This window comes from Echinops telfairi, unplaced genomic scaffold, assembly GCF_000313985.2.
Source record: "Echinops telfairi isolate 266 unplaced genomic scaffold, ASM31398v2 ScPeMD7_3;HRSCAF=10, whole genome shotgun sequence".
Classification (NCBI taxonomy): domain Eukaryota; kingdom Metazoa; phylum Chordata; class Mammalia; order Afrosoricida; family Tenrecidae; genus Echinops; species Echinops telfairi.
In genome coordinates, this window is record NW_022103899.1 from 27,500,077 (window position 1) to 27,518,574 (window position 18,498).

An 18,498-nucleotide genomic window follows, 5' to 3' on the forward strand; every position below is an offset into this window, starting at 1 on the left:
AGACTGCAAGAAAGGCTTGCATGGCTGAGCAGGATAAGGGCAGAAACTCTCTCAGAAGCTGTAAACAAAAGCCAATTCATAGAGAATAGAAGCATAACGTCACCTCTACCAGACTGTACACACATCTTCTTGTATTTAGCTTGGAGTGATCTGGAACTCAGAGTGGCCTACAGGGACTACGTCGGTGCTCTCTCTCCTACAGCACAGCTTGAACCACTACCTGTTTTTCAGTTAGCAGCCCCACACTTAACCTATTTTGCTACCAGGAGTCCATCTTCCTTAGAGCGGAAACTTTCATCACAGATCTCTAAGAAATCCAGAAAATCATGGTTCCAAGATTTCTAAGAAAGCCAAGGAAAATGAGCAGGTTCCAGGAGAATTTCAAATTTCCATGCACGGCACTCATCTATCTAAATTTGGCTACTCAAAATGATGTTTTCTTTGTTTATCTTTTTTTCATTCTTTTTTCCTGATTGTTCTTCCTGCAGATTAGTATTGGGAGATTCACCTTCAATTTCACTGATTCTCTTTTTCATTGATTCAGTCCTACTTTTTTGCCCTTTCTATTATCTACTTCTGAAATCTTATTATTAATTTCTATTTGCTGCTTTTGTATAGCTTCCAATTTTGTATTTATTTTGTCCTTCTGGTCTTGTAGACATTACTAAAAGGAACTATTTTACATGTGATGAGAATTCCAGAACAGGAAGAGACTCCCCTCCCCACTCCCCAAAAACGCAGAGAAAATTGTTGAAACATACTCAAACTTTCCCAAAGCAAACACAAGGAAATCATCCTGAAAGCTGCTCAGGAAAAAAACAAAAAACACTGACTGACAACTGAATACCAAAAGAACTAAGCTCTGATTTCTTGGCAGAAACCATGAAGGCAAGAAGGTAATGGGATAACATGTGTAAAATTCTGAAAGAAACAAAAAATCCAACCAAGAAATATATACCCAGCATAAAACTGTCCCTTAGATATGACAGTGAAACTGGAACATTTCCAGGTAAATAAAAAGTAAAGAAATTTGTTGAAAACAGACAAACCTTGCTAAAAGGAGCTCTTCAGACAGAGAACCAACAGTGGCAGACAACAGCCGGAGGTTCACATACAGACTAAACCACCCAGGAATCAAACCAGATATAGACGTACCTGAAGGACACCTACAAGACTGACAATAGGGAAGCAGAGATATCAATTTGCAAAGAAGATAATTGCAAAATAAAAAGAGACAATAAAGTGTAGTTGTAGAACTTAAACTGGAGACAAAGTCAACTAGAGTTCAAGATAGAAGAGGTCTTTTTCAACTTGGGAGGAAATAAATTATCTGGTAATCTCAAAGCAAATTAGCAAACTTTTTCATCAAGATAAAAAAAGAGAAAAATGATAAAGATTTACTAAAAACAATAAAGGGAATGATGACAGAGATCTCAGCAAAAAAAATTATGTGGAACAAAGAACCAGGAGCACCACACACCCACACCCACGAAGTAGCAAACGACAGCTATAAAATCATACTTATACATAATTAAGAGTGAGTAGAAATGAATTAAAACGAACCAAAACAGAGAGTTGTGGAATGGATAAAAAAAACCAGGACCCATCAGGTATGCCGTCTACAAGAGGGACACCTTAGAACAAAGAAAAAATAGACTAAAACTCAAAGGGCGAAAAAAAAACAAGCAATTGACAATCATAAAGAATTGGAATTGTCCTTGTTAAATGCCACAGTGTCCGTTCCCATGGTGACCCTATGCACAACACAACAAAGCGCTGTCCAGTCCTGGGTGATAGTCACAACGGTCTCTACGCTTGAGCCCATTGCTGCAGCCACTGTGTCAGTTCATCTCCTTGAGGGCCTTCCTGGCTTTGGCTGCCCCTCAACTTGACCAAGCAAGGTGTACTTTTCCAGGACTGGTCTCTCCTGACCATATATCCAAAACAGGGGAGACAAAGTCTTGTCATCCTTGCCTCCAAAAGGCCCTGTGGCCGTCCTTCTTCCAAGATAGATTTAGCAACCCCCATGGCATTTTCAAGAATTCTAACACATTAGTTCTTCTTTGGTCTTTCTGATTCAATCTCCAATTTCACATACATATGAAGTAATTGAAAATACCATGTCTTGGGCCAGGTGCACCTTAGTCCTCAAAGAAACATCCTTGCTTTTCAACACTTTCAACAAGTCTTGTGCAAGATTTACCCAACACAATGCATCTTGTGGTCTCTTGGCTGCTGCTTCCACGATCATTAGTTGTGGATCTAAGCAATAATAAATCCTTGACAACGTCAACCTTTTCTTTGCTTATCGTGACGTTACCTATTGGTCCAGTTGTGAGGGTTTTGGTCGTCTTTACATTGAATTGTAATCTAAACTTATAAAGACCTCTAATGAAAACATAGGTGAACTTAAAAGTATTAACAAATAGTATAGATACACTACTGAACATAACCGAAAACATACCCACAGCCGAAGACAAGCTAAGTGAATGGGACCTCCTTAAAACTAGACACTCGGGCATATCAAAAACCTCCACCTATCACAGTGCTGGAGAGAGTAGGAGGGAAAAACCACGGAACAAAATTCAAAATCCTAGAAGAGTCCAGGTTTACAAATCTGACAGAGCTAGCTGGGAGTCTAGTGACCCCTCCGCTCTGGAGCTGAGCTCCTATCTGTGACAGATAATCAGCCCTTAAGAGCAAAAGAGCAGCCTTTACCCAACCACAAGGTTCTTAAGACAGGAGGAGGAGGAATGGAAGCAGGGGCCCAGAGAGAAAGCAAATCAAGAGAGAATAAGATCGCGACGCATGAGTTGAAAGAAAATACGTATGGCTTCTTGATGTGAGACTATTGATCTACTCTACAAACAGTCACGTGTTTCACAAAAAAAGGGTTTTGTTTTGTTGTTGTTGTTTAATTCAGCAAAAAAAGTAAGAGAGAACCCACAGACTGGGGGCAAAAATATGGCAAAGGAAAAATTTCTAGAATTTATAGAAAACTTCAACACCTCAACAACTAAAATGCAAAAAATGCAACAGAAAAAAAAATGGACAGAGGGCAGGAACAGACAACAAAGAAGGCATTCAGACAGCCAACAAATACATGAGGAAATACTCAAAGTCAGAAGTCATTGACGAGATGCTCATAAAAACAATGAGGTGTCATCTCACCCTCGAATGTCTTTTAAAAATACACAAAAGCCAGCTGGCAAGGAGGGAGTAGACAAACTGGTAGCATCATACGCTGTCGATGGGACTGTAAAATGGAACAACCACTATGGAAAGGGGCTATAACATGGACTTACAACGGTGGAAACAGAAATACCGTATGATCCAGTAAGGCTACTACTAGGTATAAATTCTAGAAAGATTGGAGCATGACACAAATAGATATATGTCTACTGTGTTCACTGCAGCACTGTTCACAACAGCCAAAATAGGGAAACAACCCAATTATCCATCAAATAGAAAAACGGACACACTAAGATACATACATACAATGGCATACTATACAATGGTAAAGAATGTAATGAATGTAAAAATACCTCATGACATGGGTCAACCTGGGTGAAGGGAAAGGCAATATAAAACAGAAGTCAGCCCATTCTAGTTTTTATTAGTGTCTGCTTTTTCCCATTGAGGTGTTTCTCTGTTTTACTCTGTTATTGTTGTTCAGGTGTGGTGTGTTTTTCTGTACATGAAATCCAGGATAGGTAAATGTATAGAGACAGGAACCAGGCTGATGATTTCTTAGGGCTATGGCAGGGGAGGCTGGGGGGGGATGGCGGGCTAATAATAATGAGTACAGGAATAAAGAAAATATTCTAAAGCCGTGGTGAGGATTGCGTGTCTTTAATGTATTGAAACCATTAAATTGTGTAGTATGTGAGGTGTATGTTGATAAAACTGTTGAAAATTTTTAAGAAGACAGGTCAGCAAAAAGTGATGAATAAAATGATTTAAAACAAAATAAAACAAATGATGAAGGCAAAGGAAGACATTAGAAGTACAAGATTTGAAGGCAAAGGGGTAAATATGGTTCTATAGAGATTTCTGCAGTCACACTAATGCATAGACGGAAATGCAAGTTGAACAGGTGTAGGAATGAGAACGTGTCTATATGTCTATAAATATACACAGTTTGACAGATGACACTGTTTACGTCTAAGTATGTATTTACCTGTGATGAAAATATAGTACAACAGACAGGCAGTACACTGATGAACCCCCTTGGACACCTTGAGCGACTGAATCTGGACCTGGGGCTCAGACCCTAGTCTCGGGGGACACCAAGATCAATTGACATAACAAAGCCCACCAATAAAATATTCTAAATCCTGCTTTGGCGAGTAGTGACTGGAGTCTTCAAAGTTGTGAGCAGCCTCTAAGGTGCAACTCGTGGCTTTTCCCCACTCGGAGCAAAGAAGAGTGAAGAACATCCGAGCACAGGAAAAATTAGTCCAAGGGACTAATGGGCCATTCGAACTTCCATCTCCACAAACTTCAGACCAGAAGAACTCAAGGGTACCTGGCTGCTGCCGCGAACAGCTCTGAAATGGATCACCCTAGAAGGTTCTGGGTAGTGGGGTGGTGGTGGAGGGTGGGGGGATGAGAAACAAAACATAAAATTATAAAAAATACCAATTTGCTACTTACACAGACTATATGATCTTTAGTTACCTTTCTAGCTTGGGGTTGAACTCATCCCTGTGCCTTAATTTCTAGCCAAACAATAGACAAGAGAGAACAATAACACCAGGGAGGCACACACCCCCTAGAATATGCAACCATGAGAGACCCAAAGGGCAGCATGTCCCCAGGACAAAGATCAGAAGGTGAGGCAAGAGGAGGAAGAGAAACAGGAAACACAGGAAGGATGAGGGACCGGGGTGATATTTGGTGGGGACTGCAAACAGTGGCATGAAAAAAAATGTGTAGAAATTGTTCAATGGAAAACAAACGTCCTTTGTAAACCTTCACCCAGTTCACAAGGTGAAGTTAAAATTAAAAACATTAAAAATACACTTTTTCAATTTTCCTTTAATCATCAATATACTATCACATTGGGCTTTGGTGGTGCTGTTAGGTAAGCATTGACTTGCTAACCGCAAGGTCAGTGGTTCAAACCCACTGACTGCTCCACTAGAGCAAGATGAGACTATCTGCTCCTGTGAAAATTTATAGTCCCAAAAATCCTACATAACAATCAACTCAAAAGCAATGGGTTGGGTTATCACGTTGGTAAATAAAAGTCTTTGTATATCAGAAATATTAACCAAACATGTACTCTCTCTGTGTGTTGTTTACATGCATATTCCATTAAGAGAGAGCAAGAGCTTGAGAGAGTAGGGTGGGGGTGGTCTATGTTAGGGTGGGCCCAGGAGAGGAGAGGAAGAAAGGCAGAGGCGATAAAAAGGAACGGATGGAAGATGGAGGATGGAGATGGTTAGATGGGAGGAAAGAGCATTTAAAGAAAAATACATTGTGTAATAAAGACTCAAGACCATAGATGGAACCATATCGGGGAAGAAGTCCAATCAGATTATGCATTTTGGAAGAAGCACACCAGCCTACGCCGACACGAATGCTGAAGACGAGGTGGGTGGGTGCATGGGCAAGTGCGGTGAAGAAAGCTGTCGGTGCCTGGTTGTCAACATATATAAAAGCTGGGGTCCTATAGGCTGGAAGATAAACAAGGGGCCATCTAACTGAGAAACAACAAACCCCACATGGAAGAAGCACATCAGCCTGTGAGATCACAAGGGGTTGAAGGGATCAGGGATCAGGCATCAAAGACACACACAAAAAAAATCATAGCATTGTGAATGATGGGGAGTACGAGTGGGGACCCAGGGCCCATCTGTGGAAAATTGGACATCCCTTGCAGAAGGGCTGCGGGAAGGAGATGAGCAGTTAGGGTGCAGTGTAGCAACGAAGAAATATGCAATTTACCTCTAGTTCTTGAATGCTTCCTCCCCCCCACTACCATGATCCCAATTCTACCTTACATATCCAGCTGGACTGGAGGATGTACACTGGCACAGATAGGAACTGGAAATGCAGGGAATCCAGGACAGATGAACCCCTCAGGACCAGTGGTGAGAGTGGCGATATCAGGAGGGTGGAGGGAAGGTGAGGGAGAAAGGGGGAACAGATTACAAGGTCTACATATCGCCTCCTCCCTGGGGGACGGACAGCGGAGAAGTGGGTGAGGGAGACATCAGATGGTGTGAGATATGACAAAATAATAATTTATAAATTATCAAGGGTTCAGTGGGGAGGGGGGAAGTAGGGAGGGAGGGGGAGAAATGAGGAGCTGATGCCAAGGGCTCAAGTAGAAAGCAGGTGTTTTCAGAATGATGATGGCAACATATGTACGAATGTGCTGGACACAATTGATGTATGTATGGATTGTGATAAGAGTTGTATGAGCCCCTAATAAAATGATTTTTGAAAAGGTTATGCATTTTATAGCAAACTATTTATTCACGTAGCCCATAGTATGTGACTAGAATCTGTAAGATACCAACACAAAGATACTGTTTTACTTTCCGACCCACTGAAAGAAAGACAAAACAACTGACGTAATTAGTGTAGGAAATATGAAACTACAAAGATGCTTATAGAGAGAACTTTAAACATTACCTGTACAGAAAAATATTTCACGTCATCAAATTTTGCAGTTATGTTTTTTTGGTCTTGGGATAGAAAAGTACACATTCTTGTAATTTTCACCACATTGCTGATAGTGAGGCGAATGAACAAGTTAGTGTAGTGTAGTCTTGAAAGGACTGGAAACAGAATGATATTCAGGAAGCAAGTCTTGGTGTAAATGAGCATTAGACATTATAAAATTAATCCACTAAATGTATTCCAGAACCTAAGAGTAAATTGAGTAGCCATTGAAGCGAATTGCCAAGCAAATTACACAACAGAACAAAGTAAGAAAAGCAGGTGGTTCTTTGGATCACTTCTAATTTTTAGCCTCACATTTTCATAATGACTTTGAAAAACTTTCTATCTATGGATTTTAAGGAGACTAAACATTTGCAATATGTAGTTGGATTTTTCCTAAGCAAAATTGTGTAGACACTTTAAAAGTCAGAAGTATGTCACCTGAGAATACTTTATTTTTTAATTAGAGACAACAGAATTTAAGGGAACGTGTTCTACGTTCCAATCCACTTTAATTTATTCTTTAACTCAGACCATTTGGTGTGTAATGTTATTCTTTTCCTAGCATTCTATGCCTTAAAACAATTTTGATTCCAAGACTGAGTCACGACCTTCAATAATTCTCTTTTTACAGAACTCTAATTCTCTCTATTCGAAAAATTAAAGGACCCAAATTGAGCCTAGCTTTTTAAAAAAGCTAATAAGCATGCTGTTTATTTCAAACCATCCTGTTTTTAAATGTCTAAAGAAAGCACAATTGTTGCTTATAAATAATGATCATCATCCAAAGGATATATACCATTCCTTTAACTTATAAGGATGCCCGTGAAGAGTGACCTAGCGGGTTACATGTTGGGTTGTTCACACCAATGTCATCCTATCAAACCCATCAGCCAGTCCAAGGGAAAAAGACGGGCTGTCTGCTCCCATAAAGGTTTGCAGCCTTGGAAGCCCACAGAGGCAGTTCCACTCTGTCCTGTTGGCCCACTATGAGTCAGAATCAACTTGATTTCAGTGAGTTTGAGTTGGTTTGGTTTATTTAACCTATATGATGACTGAGGTGGCTTACAGATGGCTGGAAATCTTTTGTCACTCTCCATATCAGAAAGTGTTGATTTCTCCTGCCCTTGATCTGGACTGGCCCTGTGGCCACTTTAACCAACAGAATACAATGGGAGTGGCCAGTGACCGGGGCGCCAGCACTAGGAGGGGTAAGAAGGAACACTCCTAAGGTGCAGAATGTCTGGGGGTGGCAAAGACTTCAGTAATGTAGCTTTCTAAAATAAGAATTAACCTTTCTTTACCTTCCACAAACCCCCCCCCAACAATATTAATAATAACAAGCCTTGTGACTGCAGAGAGAGTAAAAGTTCCAACTCTTCTAGCCTCCCAGCTGAGAGCAGTCTCTCAGGCGCCCCATCAAAGCACCTGACACATGAATTGATGGATGTTCCAACCCACTTGAAAACTTGCAAGATAACTACAGTCCCGGCTGTAACAACATGCAACTCAAATACTGTTATTGATAAGATAACATTTTAAGCCTCTACATTTGGGAGTGGTTTGTAACACAGCAGTAGGCAACAGAGCAGTGCTATCTGACCAGCCCGTGGTCCTTAAATCAGCAGGAAGGATACTCTGGGATGAAAAATTTCTGCAATTCTTGATATGAACAGCCAGGCAGCCAACCTAAAACAGCCAAAATGAAAACACAGAGAGTGAATACACTGAAAGGTTAACTGAGGGTCAGTTTCATTCTACATAGAATGAGATTTCAAAGCAGAAAATCCCACTTTGTATGGAAAGCATTCAAAAGCAGAGATGGAAGGAAAACCCACAGGCAGGAGTTGTGTGAAGTCAGCCTAACATTCACAAGAACACAAAGTAAAAGAGTTCGTTATCACATTGGGCCATCGCCACTCTTTGTATTGTCTTTACAGTCTTTGAGAATTGATCAAATGCGGTGTTTCAGATAAACCCTTTTATCTAATGTCCTGAAGTCCCTTTATTCATTCGACATTCCTTGAGCAATCATATGCCAGAGGCTGTGAAATATTAATCACTTCTTCTTATAAGAGGAGCTTCCAAATGTCAAAGAAAACTGTGCCTTGGGTTTCATCATAAAATCAAATGCAAAATGAGTAGAGGAATAATTACTTACTAATACACAGTGTTGGCCAAATATATGATCATGCTCAATCTGTTTAGATGTACTTATTTGTTTTTAAATAAAGTAAAAGGGAGGCACTGGAAATGAAGGGTTATTGTAATGGGTCTAGTTTCTGTATGGGGCGATGTAAAGCTTTGGAAACAGGGTGGTGGTTGCGCCCCACCAAAAAAAAAAAAGTAAAAATAGTGGCAAAACTATATTAAACATTGTAAAACAAAGGCGAGTCCAATAATATTTAAAAATGTAACTTCCTTTAGAGAATTCATATTAAAGAATTGTAGTGGGGAATGTGGGACCAAAGATACCACTGCACTGGAATGATGAAATCCTAAGAAGAATGTTTAGTAGTGGATTTCTAAGGGAACGAGAGAGAGAGAGAGGAAAATTTCTAATTTTCCACTTTCAAAGGCAAGTAGCATATACTCCTGAACCCAAACAGGATTTAAAGTGGTATTGCTACAGAGGAGCCATGAATTCTTGTGTGTTGGTTTTTGTCTTAAAAGTGGGCTGCTGAAGGGGACCTGGGACAGAGAGGTTTGGCTTCACCTTGTTGGCTGACGTTTCTCCTCAGAAATATTTTTTATCATGAGAAGTACCTAGTGCATAGAAAGCAGAGATCCAAGACTCCATCTGCTTCTAGAACTTTGTGTGACCTATTTTGATAAAGTAACATACTGAGATAAAATACTAATTAATTACAGGCCCCCCTGTCAAGTATTTCAGCATAAAGCCACAAGCAACTATCCTAATCTTTCTTTTATTTTCACAATCTGTTATGCTTTTAAATAATAGACCAACATCTTTTAGAAGAGATCATGGATTTCTATTGAACAAAGAAAAAAAAATTTAACATGCAAACATATAACAGTGACCATTCACCGATCATTCACATAACAAATGTTGATACAGTTTTAGAGAGGCCCCTCTTCACACTCAAAGCAAAGGCTCTGTCAACATCTTCACCCCAAACCGCCTTACACATGCAGGACCACAGTCAGAAAAGTGTTCATTACTAAAGTGTGTTGCCTCCAATTGTAGCATTCAGGGGTTTGTTTGCTTGTTTGTTTTCACTTTCGTACACTGAAGATACCATGTTACCTCCAGAAACAGTAGCAGGCTGTAATGACATCATCGTGCTTTACACATGTAAACACCAAGCAAATCCTTCAGGATGAATCCCAGAACTTTCAGAGAAAGAGGGTGTAACTGAATTTACACTTTGAAAGGTTCTATCAATCCCGTGCCCAGCATCCTTCTCAACATTTTCCAGATGAGTTTTAAGGGGAGCTATTTAATATCTGGCAATATATCATTCAAATAAGGAAAACAAGAACTCTCCAAAGTTAGTAAATATAGTTGACATCCCAATATTCTTCAAAACACCAGTTCTTAAAAGATAAGGAAGTCATTTGCAAGAGTACTGTACGTGCATCCAGTTGGTTCTAACTCATAGCGACCTGTGCACAGCAGACCCACCACGGCCTGGTCCCGCCGTCCGCACACTCTTGTTATGTTTGAGCCACTGTCAAGCCCACGGTGCTGATTCGCCTCCTTTAGAGGCCCACCACTTCTCCAGGGATGGCTGCCTCCTCGTAACATACAGAGCACGTGAGATGAAGTCTCGCCGCACTCCCTTCTAAGGAGCATTCGTAGGTCAAGTTCACTTTAGCCTTTGAAGTGACACCCTTGTTCTTGAATACCTAAAAGAATTCTTGTGCAGCAGATTGGCCTGATGCAATATGTTATCTGATTAATTGACTGCTACTTCCATGAACAGTGAGTGTGGATTCAAGCAAAAGCATCCATTTATCATGGAAGGATGGGTTTGGGGAAGATTTGGGTGTTCTGCAATATGTTATCTGATTAATTGACTGCTACTTCCATGAACAGTGAGTGTGGATTCAAGCAAAAGCATCCATTTATCATGGAAGGATGGGTTTGGGGAAGATTTGGGTGTTCTTTTAAGTTGTAATCTACACTGGAGGCTGAAATCCTTGACCTTCCTCAGCTTCAAGTGCTCACTTTCAGCAGGAAAGGCTGAGACATCTGCATCTTGCAGGCTGGTAATAAGCCTTCGTCCAATCTTCATACCACAGTTGTCTTCACGCAGTCCGGCTTCTCTGTTCATTTACTTGGCATACAGATTGAGTAGTGTGATGAGAGGACCAGGCCTAACACGCCCCTTTCCTGAGTTAAGCCATGTTCTGTTTGCACGACTGCCTCGTGGTTCATGTGGAGGCTCCACATGACTAGTGTCCTGGACCCCATTCAAAAGCCTGTGTTACAGACATTGCTATGGAAACACAATCCTGTACGTACCTTGAGACCAAAAATGATTCCCAAGATCTTTTTTCTACAGGTAGATTCAGACCTAAAAGCTGCCTTAGGCTAGGTGCTCGAGAGAAGCAAAATCAGTGAAGTTTGTGTGGGTGCGCACACTCACATGGGGGAGATCAGAAAATTCATGGGGAAAAATAGAATTAAAAGACAGTGAGCATTCTCCATGAACTTCTCAGAGTCCACTTGAATATGTAGCTATGGAGAGGTATTTATCTCAAGGAGCTAGTAGCTCACACAGCTGTGTAGTCTGGCAAGTCTCAAATCTGTGAGTCAGGCATCAGGCTGGAGGCTCCTCCTGACTTACATGGTTGCAGAGGCTGATGAACTCAAGATCGGCACGTCAGATGGCAGGCTGCTGAAGCTGGCAAATCCTATATTCCAAACGTTGTTCTAATCATTTTAGTGGGGGCTTGTACAATTCTTATAACAATCCATCCTTCCATTGTGTCAAGCACGTTTGCACATTTGTTGCCATCATCATTCTCAAAACATTTTCTCTCTACTTGAGCCCTTGATATCAGCTCATTTTCAAACATTTTTTAAATTTCGATTATGCAACATCAATCTCATTTCCACTTGGTAGTCCATGTTCATCAAACCAGTCAATGTAACGCTTTTCTTGGCCAGAGACATGAGGAACTGAAAATGGTTGTACGGCATTCTTAATTTCTAGTCCAGTGGACTCCATTTGGAACAGTGGCCTCTAGGCCTGCAGAAATTAAGGTGATAAGGTCAGGAAGCAAAAGTTTTGCAAGTGGGTCACTAGGCGTAATAGGAAGTGGTGCCACTCCCATCTCTACCCCTTGATTCCTGGGACCATGAATTGTGGCTATGGGAGAGATGGCACCATATTATTTGGATGCTGGCTTAGAGCATATACAAACTCCTGGAGAACATTATCCAAACTCTGCAAAGTGTTACCACCAAGCTGGCACTGTGACTGTGTTTAGAATGCCATTCCGTTTTTATATCAGGCCATTTGCTGCAGGAAGGTGGGGGACATGGTAACACTAGTCAATTCCACGAGTTTGACTCATTGCCACACCTCACTTACCATAAAGTGGGTTCCTTGATCTGAGGTGATGCTGTGCAGGGATACATGATGTTAGATAAGGCATTCTTGAAGTCCACAGATGGTAGTTTGGGCAGAAGCATTGTGTACAGGAAGGTAAATTTCCATCCAGAGTAAACATCTATTCCAGTCAGAACACAGTGCTGCCTTTTCCGTGGTGGAAGGGTAATGAACCTGCTACCAGATTGCTGGGTGATGGCCTCTAGGAATGGCACTCCTGGATGTCCAGGATGCAGCTGGCAGATTGGACATTCAGTAGTGGCTGTAGTCAAGTCAGCCTTAGCAAGTAAAAGTTCATGTTGCTAAGCCCATGCATAACTTTCCTCTCGACCACCATAGCAACTTTGCCCATGAGCCAATGGTGTGCTGACAGGCCTGACTGGGAGAGAAAGGCCGACTGGTATCCATAGAACATGTCGTCCGAGTCACTTGATTGTTCAAATCCACCTCTGCTAATGTAACCCTTTAATGAGAGACCATGTGATACACAAATATCTTCATTTCTTGGACCCATGCAGAGAGGTCTAGCCATAACTCCTTGTCACAAACTTTCTAATCATGTACCCTCTAAGTCCTTGACCATCCAGCCAAACTATTGACTACAGTCCATCCTTAATCAGTAGACAGTCCTCCATCTGGTCATCTCTCCTTCCAGGAAAAAGGACCAATCAGGTGCACTGTTCTGCCCTTTGGGAGGATTTCTCTTCACAATTATACTTCGAGGAGGTTCCAGACAGTGTCAGTAGTGCTGTCCACTTTTGAGTGGCACTTGCATATTTCACAGGACCATTTGTAACCAGCCATGAGTTTTCTCTTCCTCAGTCAGCAAATCACAAGAAACTCCCCACAGTAGGTAGGTGCAGGCTATATTGGAAGGCAAGCAATGTAACAGGAGTAAGGATATGGGCATTTGGGCCACTTACTCATGAACTTCAACTCCTGCTTGAACTTGGTCTTATGCATATCACTACTGTTTAATAATACAGTGTTGCTGGGTATGCCCAACTTTATGACTCCAAGGATCCGATAACATACAGTTTATGATGAGTTGCTCAGGCCACCTAGTAACCTAATTGCCTATAGTTAAGCTTTCAGTCTCTATGAAGGCCCATTTACAAGTCAAAACCTGATTCTCAAAAAGAAAGAAGTCATCTGAAGAGGGTGGCAGGACTTTGCTCCCAAATTCCAGTGGTCTGCACCAGGAGAAGCCTGCTAAAGACTGCAAGTCGCATTTTGAGCGGACACTTCCGGGACCGTTAGATCAGCGGAGCACATAGCCCAAGTAGCAGAGCAGCTTGCATTGTGTCCTCAACTCCTTCTGGAGCCTTCTCTTGCTCTGGCTCACACTCAAAGCTGACATCTTTTCAAATGATCCAGCACTGCTGTAAAAGAAACACTACAATTCCGGGGCCTAAGCAAACATTTATGCTCTCAGATGGCTGTTGTGCTTAAATGAGTTGGTCCCGATCTGTAGCGGCTGTATGCACAAGAGAACGAAGCACTGCCCCATCCTTGTCATCATGCTTGTGCCTGAGCCCACGGTTGCAGCCACCATGTCCATCCATTGCATTGAGGGTCTTCCTGTGTTTCACTGCTCCTCCACTTTATCAAGCATGATGTCCTTCTCCAGGGACTGGTGTCTCCTGACAATCTGACCAAAGCAGGTTAAGACCACGTCTTTGCCTCTAAGGAGCACTCTGGACATACTTCTTCCAAGACAGATCGGTTTGTCCTCTTAGCAGTCCATGGCCTGACTTTCAACATTCTTCTCTAGCACCGCAATTCAAATGCATAGATTCTTCTTTGGTCTTCCTTATTTAATGTCCAACTTTCACATGCATCAGAGGAAATGGAAAATTCCATGGCTTGCATCCGTAGTCCTCAAAGTCACATGCTTGCTCTTCAACACTCTAAAAAAGGTCTTGTGCAAGAGATTTACCTAATGCCACTTGTCTTTAGAGCTCTTGGCTGCTACTTCCATGGGTGTGGATGTGGATCCAAGCCAGACAAAATCCTTCACAACTTCAACCTTTTTTCCATTCACCATGGTGGTACCTTTTGGTCCAGTTGTGAGGATTTCGGTCTTCTTGGCAATGAGTTGCAATCCACACTAAAGGCGGCAATCCTTGATCTTCATCAGAAAGCGCCTCAAGTCCTCATTCCTGTCAGCAAGCAAGATTGTGTCATCTGCACATCACTGGTTGTTAATAAGCCTTCCTCCAATCCTGATGCATTTTTCTTCATATACCCAGCATGCAGACTGAGTAAGGATGGGGAGAAGATACAACCCTGATGCACACCTTTTCTCACCTTAAACCATGCAGTGTTCCCTTGTTCTGTTCGCACCACTTTTCAGGTTATTTAGCACTGAACTTTTCGAGATCTACTAGTGCTATAAAAGAAACTCTACAAGAGAATGACCTTCACAAACAAAGTTATTCCCTCAGTTTAGCAAGCTCTCAGTCTAAATGCAGAGTAAGAGTGTTCTAGGAGAAAGTTTTCTGTGTTAGCTCCAGACAAAAGTCCTTGTTTCCTTTCAGCCTCTGACGGCCCAGCATTCCTTGGAGATCTCCAGGGATCTTGGCATCCATCTTCCCTGGAACATCCAAGTGCTCAGCACAGGATCCCAAGGCCCAACGTCCATTCCCAGCTCCTGTATCTTGGTGGTAGTAAGTCCCCCCCACCCCTCTCTGCTTACTTCTCTCTCCTTTTATTTCTTGTAAAATAAGGATGACATAGGGTTGTGACCTGTTGTAGTCCTGCCACGTTAAGATACCATGCATCATCCAATCTGTGGTTTGGTTTCTGATTCATATATTTCTGTGCTGCTTGAGCACCGTTTCAGTGTATTGATTTCTGGGTGGTGTCTCTCAGGTTTGTCTGTTGTTGATTTTCTGTCCAAAGTCTTCTCAGTATTATTTTTCTGTAATGCTAATCTTGTTTTACGAATTCGTTTAATTCCTCCTTTTATGGGAACGCCCTTATTTCTCCCTCATATTTGACAGGCAGCCTGGATAGAAGATTCTATATTGGCCAGTTTTCTTCTTTCGGTATTTTATATATGTCACTCTATTGTCTTCTAGCCTACATAGTTTCTGCTGAGAAATCTGAGCTTATTTTTAGTGGTGTTCCTTTGTAGGTGGCATTCCCCCACACCCCCCTGAGCTGCTCTCAGGATTCTCTCCTTTTCCTTGAAATTGGAGAGTTTTACTATGATATGTTGTGTCGAGAAAATAACAAAATAATAATAATTTATAAATTATCAAGGGTTCATGAGGGAGGAGGGAGTGGGAATGGAGGGGTAAAAATGAGGAGCTGATATTAAGGGCTCAAGTAGAAAGCAAATATTTTGAGAATGATGATGGCAACAAATGTACAAATGTGCTTGACACAGTGGATGTATGTATGGATTGTGATAAGAATTGTATGAGCCCCCCCCAAAATGATTTAAAATAAATAATAAATGTAAAATACCACCACTGGCATTTCTAAGTACATATACATGTCCTACACCCTAATGCATCCAAAATGGAATAAAAGATTTTTTGGGGGGGTGTTTCTCAGTGTCTCCCTTCCTCTCTCTCTTTCTATGTGTGTGTGTGTGTGTGTGTGTACATGTGAGTGATGAGTGTGTCACTATTTCTGGATTCATGTTGTTGCTATTGTTTTGATGGAATGAAGAAGTTGTGCTCGGACTTAATTAGTGTCCACTGCTTTACTTATCTACTCGATCACTATGGGTTCTGATATCCATTGCAATGACTACACAGAAATTTACAGACAAAATTCATGATTAAAGGGCTTATTAAGGACCTTAACAAGTTGGAATGCTCATGAGAAATGCTCAATGCTCTGATAGTTGTTTACCATAACATGTTACAAGGTTGCAAGTCTGCTAATAAATGCCCAAAGGGGCACACCTCTCTGCTGTAAGCCTCAACCTGAGGGCATTTAGCTCAAGCTCCACGGGTCAGCAAGTCCAACTTTCCCCCCAATTAAGTACCCAGAGGCACCCACTCCACAAGCCAGCCTCCTGCACAAAAGCATTCCTCTGAATTTGCTCCATGGATTGGGAAGCCCATCACTCGGTTCCATGTCCTGGTCCTGGTTCTGTTGCTGCTCCTGAGGACATAGCTGTCATCTAGATCTAGGAGGTTCGGTATGCAGGGCTCTAGGGTCCAGAGGACGGACTCCACTCCTGGCTCTTGCTGGTAAAGAGATCCCTCCTTCCTGCTTCTCAGAGGGCTCATTTTAGATACAGCAGGATGCCACCCCAGCGAATCCTGTTTGCAATTACTCACAGGTAAATACTATCAGTATTTCTTCCTCCTGTCTTACCAAAGACCATGCAGGGAAAGGTGGTTTGGTGGGAGTTGGAGACTTTGGCTACAAGAGCCATATGGAATAGTTCAATGCCACTGCAAGTGGAAATCAATTCTCAAACTGTGGTTCAAAACTTCTAAATCTGTCAATAAATACAATAATTTGAAGAGTTCAGTAAAATACTGACTCCCAGGCCTCATACTCAAAGATCATATTTTAGCAACTCTTCAGTGGAATCTAAAAAAATCAACGTTATAAAAAGTATCTCAAGCTATTCTTGTATAACCAAGTCTTATCATCTGTAGTATAGAAAAGTTTATTTCTACGAACCAGATTAGAATGTTTTTCTCATCCCTCCAAGTAAATCAAAGAACATTCAGAGGGAAACTGTGTAACTTAATAATGCGTTGCAAATTGCTATCAGTCACATGCCGTTTTTCACAAAAATGAAACATTCATGACTGTACTACTCAGAAACCATTTCTATTGCTAACTATTAAACAGCGGCTATGAGTCGTGTGAAGAATAACTTGTCCAGGTTTTGGAGGCTAGCTCTTCTTACCACATCCCCAAATGGCACCAAGGTTGGCTTCTCCACTTCGCCTTCCTCTTCTTTTTTCTCGGTCCCCTTAATGGTTTTCTTCAGTATCTACAATGCAAATAAGTGACGGCTTCAGAAGGAAAAGAGCATAACCAGATAAAAGGCTAATAAATTAAAATAGCTTGAGTATGTAGTAAGCACTAAATACTATTCCTGGCAGTAAGATAGTAGTATGACTAAAATCATCATCCCTGACTTCAATAACTAAATCAACAACTTAATTTAGAAAATAAAAATACAATTAAACATAAACTCTTTAGGAGAATCGTAAGAGAAAAGTGCATCACAGTTTGAACAATGAGCTCTTCAGTTTGCTACGAGATGGAACGGATGGTGGGAGATCATCAAGGGTTTATAAGAAAGAAATAGGATAAGATAGAATGAAGATGTAGACTAATATTCAAATCCCTGAGTGAGGGGGCCAGTGGGGGCAGTTAGACCTCCTGGACTAATAGGGGCTAGAGGAAACTCCCGTGACTAGCACTCTAAGATGGCCTTTGAACTTGGAACTGAAGCTTTTTCTGCAAGTTACTTTTCAGCTAATTAACATTGGCTCATAAAATAACTACTGTCACCCAGGAAGTGCTCCCTTAACCATTTCACTGAGTGAAGGTCACAGTCAACATCTAGCTAAAAGCCAAGACGAGAAGGAAAGTTAGAAATAAAATGAAAATACAGAGAATGAAAATACTATAAAAATTGTAGTCAATGTCAGAGAACCATTTGTATACAATGTGGGACCCTGATTTGCTGTTTAACCCTGTACCTAAAACACAACAAAATGTTGTGGTGGTCATTATTTAAACGTTTATAAGGAGAGAATACCAATTGACCCTAGTTTGGGAGCTACCTTAAATTTTACAAAATTCAAAACCAACAAGTACAAATACAACACAATCCTGGCTGCCTAGCGTCCCCAGGAGACCTCACGAACTTCAGACTTCCTTGCCGGGGGAAGCGCAAAGCAGATTCCCACAGAGTTGCCACTGGTGCTCCGCTCACCCCTGCAAACCCACGGGAGCAGCGAGCAAGGGGACAACAAGTCTGCAGAACTCCTACAGAGAAGAATCAGAGGAACAAGAGCACAGGAGAGAGAGCCCAACTCGGTCTTGGTTTCTCAGTGTGGCGTGGCAGGAAACAAAGGCACTTTTCACATTTCAAGAAGGTAGAGGCCTAATTCAAGACCTTGGCTCTAGGGGAAGAAAGCTCCCCTGTGTCAACTCTGGGGGGAAGTCCTTGTTTCAGCTTCTTCGACCCCAATTTTCCTAGGTTCCTCGGGGAGCTCGACATAGCATCTATTTCTGACATTTGTGCTTG

At 41.6% G+C, this 18,498-nt stretch overlaps 1 protein-coding gene across 1 annotated transcript in view; it reads right to left on the reverse strand.

Annotated features, from left to right (window-relative positions):
* Nucleotides 1–18,498, reverse strand: part of C2CD6 (C2 calcium dependent domain containing 6) — a 118,025-nt gene that overhangs the window by 93,767 nt on the left and 5,760 nt on the right. Inside the window, 3 exon segments of the mRNA XM_045296649.1 lie at nt 6,646–6,791; nt 8,313–8,364; nt 17,143–17,229. Coding sequence (XP_045152584.1) covers nt 6,646–6,791; nt 8,313–8,364; nt 17,143–17,229 — 285 coding nt within the window.